This window comes from Sipha flava, unplaced genomic scaffold (assembly GCF_003268045.1).
Source record: "Sipha flava isolate LNK unplaced genomic scaffold, YSA_version1 294_pilon_pilon, whole genome shotgun sequence".
In the NCBI taxonomy this organism is placed as follows: Eukaryota; Metazoa; Arthropoda; class Insecta; order Hemiptera; family Aphididae; genus Sipha; species Sipha flava.
The window spans coordinates 117,808-128,293 of record NW_020272965.1 but is presented as its reverse complement, the minus strand read 5'-3'; the positions used below and the strand labels follow the sequence as shown (position 1 = coordinate 128,293).

The window sequence follows — 10,486 nt, the reverse complement described above, 5'->3', positions numbered from 1 at the left end:
AATAATAATAATAATAATAATAATAATAATAATAATAATAATAATAATAATTATTCATACACAATTTGATATCGTATAATATTATAATAATAATCGATATATTAAACATTCTCGTCATCGTAGTAATACAATTTGTTACCTATTACGCTGCGAGTTCTCGTACCTAATGGGTAAAAATTACGTAGCACTCGTATACACTAATAATAATTGTACGTATACCGTTTCTATGTATAAACACTTCGTTCACTCTCAGCTTAATCAAACGGCAAAAGTAATAAATGATAATATTACAATCGTTAATATTTTGCGCGAAAATGAAAAAAAAAAAAAATAAATACATTCTTTGATCTACTGCTGAGAGTCGAGAATGACGCTGAACACGCGTTTTTGTGACACAATAGAACATTTTACTCGAAAACGACATCCGTAATATTGTTATTTTCGCTTCGCTGTCTACAAATCGATAAAGTATATACGGGCTTTGAATATATATGTGTACATGTATACTTTGACTAACGGTTGAAGTTAACAATACTGCCAGTACAATACGTTAGATAGTAATACGAGTATATTATCGTAGAAAGGTTTCACGACTGAATATCAACAATTGGTTTTGTAAGGTGATGTCGAAGACGATGATAAATAATTTCCCTAAATGAATCTGTTGCATACTGACTTAACTTGGCGAGAATTCACTACTCGCGTGGCCCTTAATCTGTTTAAAACATTACAGTTTGAGACTACCCGTCAACAACGCGTGAGCAGCACGTCGTTTAACAATATTAATACGTCGCAATGGCACGAACTTACGCCATTGATAATAATTGTTATGTGCGTAAGCTCTAAGAAGAAAAAAAATATTTTTCGATCGTGAACAGTTAAACCGTCTGTTCGGTTGGTGAAAAAAACAATCAAACAATTTTCAGTTACGTAGGGGGAGGACAAAGTGTTTTCGTTTCGGTCATTATTTCCAAATTTGTCTTTCGTTTAATATATTCCACGACATAATATTGTAAAGAGATTATAAAATCATAAAACGGATTATTTAATTTATACACAAATAATTATAATACAATAATACATATACCATAATTTGTATTTATCGAAATAAACCGCGATCTACACGAGTGTCATGGTCGTAAACCGTTTGGTAAAATTCAATCCGATTTCCAACGAGTCATATAGTAGTTGTTCGTAAATATTGCGCGAAAGAATGCGTAAGCGATGTGGAAATAAACGACGAGATATAGGAATGTTATCGTCTCACCACACGCCTTTCCTAAAACTTTATTTACGATTTCGACAAACGGGAACCGTTTAATATATGAATGCGCGTTAAGGTTATACAAAACTCTTACGTATTTCATATACAAAAATGTATGCATGTAGATGTACATAAAAAAAAAAAAACTCATATTAAAGATTATTATCGCGTGCGCCGGGAAACATTTCGATTTTAATAATGATTGTGTTACGTACACACATTACACGCGGACGGACGTGTTACAGATATTATTTGGGCATTTAAATCGCGTGTAATAGTGGGGCAAGATTAAAAGTCGTTAAACATAACGTAAAGAATAATAATGATTCGAACGAAGTGTACTGAGAAGCGTAAAAAAATGTTTCGCAGCCACCGTGTGATTAGGTTAAAAATGTTTACTCGAATGCTTACGTATATGTATTATACAGGTACTGCGAGGAAAATATTTGCTCGATATAAATCGAAATAATATACTTACCTTTATGTCACGTATACGGTATACTATGTATATGGTACGTCAGTTCGAATACACCGTTATACACGATTTATAATGTGTGAGATATCGGTGTAGAAATAATAGTTGAAAAAAAAAAAAAACAAAAACCCACGACCATTATGCACACGAGTAAACGGTTATGTCGCAAAAGTTCAAAAACTGCCGAATGTCTACTGAGACCCGTATTTAAAAATTTGGCGCCCCGGGCATATAATTTATGCCTCCCCCCAAAAAAATAAATAAATAATAATAATATAACACTTATTATTTCATCCATCATCGAGATTCTTTAATATTAAAATATAACTTATAAATGACAATCGTTTTATACTTTTTTTAATTAGCAAATTATAATTTAATAAAAATACAATTTTTTTTTTTAATTTACAAATTATAACATAATAAAACATAATATTTTCTTTTTTTATAGTTTTATTTTTTTTTCATTAGATTCATAATTTTTAAAATTAATATTGCTAAAATATTTTACCACCCCTGAGACGACGCCCCGAGCATGTAACTATCCGTGCCCCCCCCCCCCCCCCCCGCCCCCCCCCCCACCCCGTACCCCCCCCCCCCCCCCCCCCCCCCCTAAACACGGGCCTATGTCCATCACAACCAACCGTTTGCAAAGGAGTTTTATAACGTATTACGTATCGACGTCACCAGTGAAATTCTATTTTATTTCGTTTGGTACGCAGGGATCTTTTTCACATCACGGTCTGCGGATTAGGAAGCATCAGCAGACATAAGCCTTTGCCCGCAGACGCGTAATAATATCGTACGCGCATGCTAATAATACGAGAGAGAGCACACTCCATAAATCTGTATTGGCAATTATTGTTATGTTGTGACACGAGTGAGAGTGTAGACGATTGTTATACGGCATCGCATAATATCGAGATTGGTTACCGTTTATAAAACATTCGTGTAGGTACGATTACAATGCGACTATTGTACGAGCATTTTATTGTACAACGTTCTCGTGTGTGATGAATGTACTATTTTTATCGTCGTGTAACGTTGTGAAAACTACTCAAAGCGCATTTTAATTTGATGTATTTTTCTTTTCTTTTTAAGTCGCAACCAAATATCGTAAGCGTCGTTTGTATTTTGCATTTCTTTTAGATTTGTATAATTAACGTGTTACTGAAATATTATTTTTGAAACTCATCTCTGATATTTGCATTTTTTCCGGATCTCCTGGCTCTTGACCGAGTACTTAAAACTTTATTCCACCCCAATAGGTTAGACCAATAGGTCTCGTTTCTACCTTCATCCATTCCGACAAAAAAATCTCAACTGATTAAGCCGTAAATGGTACCTAAAATCTACTCTTGTGATATTTCTTGCAAATGAAATTAAAGTCTTAATAAATACGACTATATTTTATTATTATAATTATTATTTGTTTCATTATAATAAAAATTGTTTGTGGACTTTCAAAATTTATATTAATAAAATAATAACTCATCATTGAGTTATATTATACAGTTGACAATTTCTCTTTACTGCTATGATCAATGACATTTTATATATATATATATAAGATAACCCACTCATACATTTTTACTTGTATCAAATTATCAAATAGTAGTATGTATTATTATTAATACCACTTTATTTTTTACTAACTGTTTATTCTAAAAATTGTCTTTGATCAAGATGTTTTGACAGTGGATTGTGGAGTGATTACATCACAGTAAAATATTTCTGTTGTTGAAAATAATAATAACGACTTAAGAAGAAATGTTAACCTAAAAACTTAAATAATTCGAAGCCAACCGAAAAAGCTTGATTAAGTTTTTGGTGAAAGTTTTGCAATGAGATTAACTAAATAAAACGTTATAGTGGTATTCATTAAGGAAGATTACTTGAAATGTTGACTTACCCAAATGGTCGACCATTAGATTTATACCTCATAAAGTCATAAACAATCGTGTATTCAAATACAAATACCTGCTGCAACAGTGTGTCATAAATTATCTCTTACGACCATTCAAACATCTTATTAAGTTAAAGTTTTATCGTGACGAAATGATTAATATAATTAAATTGTTAGATTTCATTAACGATATTAAAAAAATAAACATTTTTTATTGTTAAATATAAAAGAAGAATAACAATAGCATTTTACAGTTCACAACAACTAACCCACTGCTATTTCTTCGATCTTTGGGAGATTATTTACGAAAAAGAAAAATAGGTTTTAATATGGATTTTTTAAATAGTGTAGGAAAAATACGTATTTAGTGTCCAAAATAAAATTATAATAGCTGTCCTGGTGTAAATTAATTATATTTGTTACTACTTATCTGAAGAATGCCAAATGAATTGACAATTTTTAAATACAGAATTTCGACATAATGAATTTATGTAAGAATAAAAGTAAAATTAATAAAATACTATTTTAGAAAATAAAACTTACTCTATTAAATGACAGTAAGTCCGCTATTAAAATATATAAATATATGTCCCATAATTTCTTACTTACTGAATTGTTTATATTTTTTAACTATTTACACATCATATCACTTGAACAATATATTTTTTTATTTTATCAAGAATTTTAAAAAATTTTAGACAAATTATATCTGTAATAAAAAATTATAATATTTATGAATAAAATATATTTACAGTTAGTTTGTTAAATCGGCAGAATTTTAAATTTTTCGAAAAATTAGGTACTATTAAAAATAATAACGGACTAGGTCAATAGTTATTTACAATATTAGTCATTTAGAATTGAAAATGTATTGTAGTTAACACTAAAAAAAAACCATTAGGTACATATTAAATGTATAGAATTTAGATACATGAACACGGTAAGCCATAGATAGAAAATATGCTACTCTTTGGAAATAATAATAATAGTAAACAGGTACTTGCAAAATCGAGGTCTTTGGATAAGTGTCACTAGAATAAGAACACGGTTATTGGTCTCGACGAGTGACCTTGGTATGGCAAAAACTACCGGACATCCGGTTGATAACACGAGGTGGTCGGGTTGGTGAAAAATATTAAACCAGTACTTTTTTTGATTTGCTTTCAGTGTGATTCCAGAGCCGGTTAGTTCTCCCTACATGCGTGTGTTGCAACACTTCCGTTTCCATTGTCGACGACGACGGAACTGCAATGGCAGTCCGGATGGCTACGAAACAGTATTTTACCACCAACAGCAATAGTAATAATATCATCGTCGTCGTCCTGTACTTTACCATTCTTGTCTTGAATTCAGGTGAGTTTGAATACAATATTTACTGTCATCAAGCTAGTACATTTTCATATATTAAAAATAGTTCAAATGTTAAATATAAATGATAAACTGATAAACATTACTTAATATTTTGACTTCTATCAACTTTCAAAAATGTATTTATTTTACTGTTTAAATTACATACACCTTTTGTATACGTGTCATCATGTCGATTGTTACTGTATAACTATTACTCATATAAGTCTCATATACAATATTTTGATTCTCCTCTTAAAAGTTACAAATATAGCATACAAATACTCATATAAGAGTAGAACGTAAAAAAAAATTGTTTTATTAATTAATTTTGTTTTTTTAAATATTTACGCTTTCTCCGTACACCGGTTAAACGACAAACAATAATTGTTTAGATGATCTTTGAATATTTCTATCAGTCGCTCTCGGGAATTTACAATAGTAATATGTTGATTTCGTTTACGATCAGTGGCGATTATTTTTTTGTTCCCATCGCGCTGTACGGTTAATAATCGTTTTACGTCGATATAGGAGGGAGACCGTATATTAAAATATGTAGGTTAGTTTGGTGTTTACACAACGATCGAGAGTCAACCGAACGAGGTAAAAAGTTTTGCTTGTACCTACACGTGTTTTCGACGGCGGACGAAGGTAGGGTAGGAGATACGTGTTAAAGTTTGTCGGGACGGCCGTATTGTATTATTATTATTAGGTCGTTATTCAACTTTCAGCGGCACTCGCCTCCGTCATCCTCGTGGCGGCACACGCGAACCCCAATTACGTTAGCTTTTGCACTCATTAATCTATAAAATATATGTATATGTATTATTCATATTATATTATGATGTATACGTATGCATTTTTATCGAGTCTCTTTTGCAGAACAATTGTCTTTGAAGACAACGAGGTATATTAGCACGCCGAACTCGTCCTATGTCTGCTGCAGGAATTTAATTATAAATTATAATTGCCGCGTGAATTTTTAGCATTACATTTTAATATTTATTGGCTTTACGCGACCAGTTACTCTGCAGGGGTAACAAATATGGAAAATTGATCAATCGCGGAATTCTTCGGAAAAAAAAATTAAAAAATGGCATTTTTCATGTTCAAACATTTATTTTTTAATATAATAGTACAGCTTATAGTTTTACCAATGTTTTTTTATGCATCATACTTTTTAAAACCCAAAAATCACCCATCTATTTTTACAGTCCTAGAATTTCCATATACGTCGAGGTACACGCATACAATGTATAACACATTATTGATATAAAATGCTATCACATATAAAATGCTATCACTACACACCGACAGCATGTATGTATACGACGTTTTTCGGGATTATAGATCGTACCTATATTATTTTAACTTTCAAAACCACTTTCAATAAAATTATCATCTTACATGCAACACTTTTTATTTAATAGTTATTCAAAAGGAATGTGATGAAAAATCAAATAATAATATTAATATTTTTTAATATGTAAGATTTGTTATTGTGATAGATACGAGCAAGGAGTATATGAAATTTAATATATTCTGTGATACGAGTATCCATGGAAATAATCATACTATGTATAGATTTTTTTTATTTGTAATTTTAAATTATCGACTAAATATTTTTTTTTTTATTGAGATCTTAAAAAATGTTTTAACGTGATCTATATACCTAAGTTAATTATTTAAACGTAATTTTTTTTTCGTTAAACAGAAAAAAATATTAACATTGATTTATGTACATTTATGAAATTCACCAACTCATATTCTATTTTATTATTTTCAATAATAGTTATTAATTAAAATACTGCTCATATTAAAAAGTTACATATAAATTAAAGTAGAAAAGTAGAATTTTCAATGAAAAATATAAAATCGGTGAAAGCATATTTGAATGTTACCTATATAAATCGATTAAAGTTAATAGGAGCATTTTGTTTTTTTTTTTTGCTCGAATTTTCCGTACTTTAAAAAAATGTAATAATAAGAATTACATAATGTTCAAAATATATTTCATTCTGTTAACACAAAGAATATTTTATTATGAGTATAATGAGTTTAGTATATATATTGTTATATTATTTTCGTACAGTTTTAAAAATGATTAAATTATCGATTCTCTTTTATAGTTTTAATTATGAAAACAATATTGATTAATTAATAGTTGCTTAATATTCTTTATTAAAAATATAGCCTATTAATCATGATTTATATATATTTTTGGAATTATCTTGGATTTTATAGTAATTTTTTTTTTTATATGGTGGTTTATCGTAAAAAATTGAGCTTGTAATGTTATGAAAAAAATTACCCGAGCCATTTTTATAAGTTTTAAATATGATTTCAAAAAATCAAAATTATTAAATAATTCGTACAGAGTTAAAAATATTTAATGCAATATATATTTCTTTATATACATATTCATTGTCCGAATATGCTTGAAGGCACTACTCACAAAACATTTAATTATACGATGAAACAAATATAAGTAGTTGATTAGATACGACATAAGTATTGATAATATAGTATATTCAGAATAATCACAAAAAAAATCTTTTTTTAAATATTTTTACAGTGATAATTTTAAAAACAGTCATAAACTAAAATTGTAATAAGCAACAACAAAAACACTTAAATAATCTAAAAAATATCATACAAATTATGTTATTTGGTTTTTTAAATTTCTAATTTTTCAGAAATTTTTGAATTCACATTAAAATTCTATCACACGTAAGTAAATCACCATAACCTTACTACTAATTAAATTTTTTAATTACAATTTAAAAAATAAACGGGTATGTGTGATTTACTCATCCCCACCAAGAAATTGACGATACATGCATTTGGTAACTATACTGACTTTGGTATTATTAAATGGTATTGTTTATAGTATTATTACAAAACCATCGGTACCGTCCACACTAGGATCGACGAGTCCTTGTACGATCTCGTTCACTGACGATTTTCTTCGTTTCAATTGTTCGGGCATTCGTGGAGCGGGTGACTACAAAAATAATAAATCGAAACAAAAACAACAAGGCACTCGTATACGTGGTACAAGCTCTCTGTGTGAGAGAGAGAAAGAGAGAGAGAGAGAGAGAAAAATGTTTCTAAATCCCTCACGAGGACCCTATATTTTACGTGGTATCTGAAACTGTTTTCGCGCGCATTAAATGATAACGTCATACTGCTCTTAGCGTGTCGTTCCAGCAAAGTGTCGGGTGTTAACGAAATTATTACACTCGGCCAGTGATTTATAATTTAACTTAAAACTACGCGCCGTCACTGAGTTAAATCATATTTACTTCTGTTTTGCATTTAATATAGCTGCGCCGTGCGCCATAATGTTACTGCTATGCGCGTTAAACTCGTAAAGAGTATACGCGATAGGACAGCTCTGCTGAGACGACGATAATAATGAACAACTCGCGATCGCGCCTTTTTCCACGTTCTTCGGGTAAGCCGTATAAGGTCCACGCGGTCACTAAACACAGAACACAGTGTACATTTTACGGATTTTTATAATATATTGGCTAAAATCCTTCGCGCAATCGACGTTTATTTCAATACTTGCATCGTGCATAACAACGTGCGCAGATGATCGTTCTTCGCCTGTTACCCATCTGCCGTCATACAAGTGCTGTTGCTAAGAACTTTATATTTATTTACAAACCGAAAATCTGAGCACACGGGGCAATGTGCTATTATTTTTTATTATAAAAATCCGCTAAAATACTGGCTTCGAGAGGTGAATCGTATATATGGTTTTACGTTTTACGATTTTAAGTGAATAGGTCTGTGTAAATACATAGCTTAATACATAGATTGTTGCAGTTCAATATTTTTTTATTATATAATTGTCACCCAAGTCTTAAATATAAATTGTTTTTCTTCAGTAGCCGAATATCAAAAAATATTTTTAAAACGATTTTAAGATATCTGATAGTATTCAATTTATGTAAAATATAAAATATATTATGTTATACAATTAATGAGTTTAATAAATTATATTTTTGTACACAATTTTTTAATTAAACATACGAATTTACTTGCTGTCAAAATCTACTAATATTGATTTCAAACTATTGACATTATGATACGCTTGATAAGTTCAACATTCTTTTTTAAGTAATAATTATAAAAATATTAATATATATGAAATATATAAAACTTAAACATCAGCGTAGTATGCATGGTGCTGTGGGGGCTGTACCCCACATAGACATTTCTATAGCCCCCTCATTTTATCTAAAATTAATGAATTTTAGTTTTAAATGTTTTTATAATTTTTCCTAAAATTCATCAAGCTTTAAATATTAGCAGTCTCTTGTGTATTGACAATTATTGCACTAACATGCATAAGACTACTTATTTTTATCACAAACATGTTTATTTATAGATCAACGTCGTATTAATTTTTTGGATTTACCCTGTGCGATCATCCATTGTCGCGTCGTCCGATGATAATATTATAACGATAACGAATAATAATTTGTATGAAACACCACATAGTAATTATTTATCCATCGATATTTTCTCGAAATTGATGATTGATCTGTCTTTGTTGTTTATTCGTGTACTGCTAATCACACACCCATCTGTCTTATATTTTATTATAAAGCATATTATTTCATATATTTTTAATTAATTTTGATATCTTTGTTTATTTTTTTCTTGTTTTTCTTATTTTTAAAAAAAAAAATGTTCAGTATATTTAATATATTAATATATATAAAAAAAACCTGACAAGAAAACATTACCACCAACTAGGGACAACGAAAACTTTGCAGTGGATGATCCAAATCCAATAAATAGTAAAATTAAAATTAATAATTCGCCATTACCTGATGATTTTAACAATATTCAACCCGAGAATTCTGAAATTGCCCTTATTTCTGCTAGACTTAGGGAACTTGGAAACAGGACCAACTCAAATTACACTAAACGTAAGTACTAGAGGTGGGCAAAAAACATAGATGTTTTTATAACATCGAGGTTTATGTTCGATACATCGATGTTTCACCATCGATGTTTAGTCTTTGAGACATCGAAGAAAACATCGATGTTTTGAAATTTTTTATATTAGTTTTTCCTTAAAATTATTTGTATTACAATTTTGCCTCGCACTAAAAGTTGTCTGTTGTTACAAATGTTTGTATTTTTATTCAGTGTATTTTTTAAACCTGTTAACTAGGCGATACAAATGTCGGCCAGTGACAATGTTTTGTCGCTTAGTTGATAGTGTTTCGAAAAAATTGGGCAAAACAAAATTAATTGTTGAAAGAAGGTAAGATATTTATTAATTATTTAAAAAAAAAATAAGTTTAATTTAATAACTCAAAATAAATTGTTTTTTTTATGTATTGTAAAATAAAATGTCATGTAAATAATGATACACCTATAAATTGTTTTTTCTAGGAAATGTTTTCTTTCGCTAACGATAAGAAGTTTTTAGAATACATTTTTCTAGTCGTATAATATAGCCCCCACAGAT

General features: G+C 29.5%; 1 protein-coding gene across 2 annotated transcripts in view; it reads left to right on the top strand.

Moving 5' to 3' along the window:
- LOC112685858 (protein Skeletor, isoforms B/C-like) overlaps positions 1–10,486 on the top strand; it is a 115,064-nt gene that overhangs the window by 7,219 nt on the left and 97,359 nt on the right. For both annotated transcript variants that reach the window (XM_025557885.1, XM_025557883.1), the window contains exon 2: positions 4,813–4,998. In XM_025557885.1, coding sequence (XP_025413670.1) covers positions 4,896–4,998 — 103 coding nt within the window. In that variant the 5' untranslated portion in view covers positions 4,813–4,895. The remainder of the gene's footprint in view (positions 1–4,812; positions 4,999–10,486) is intronic.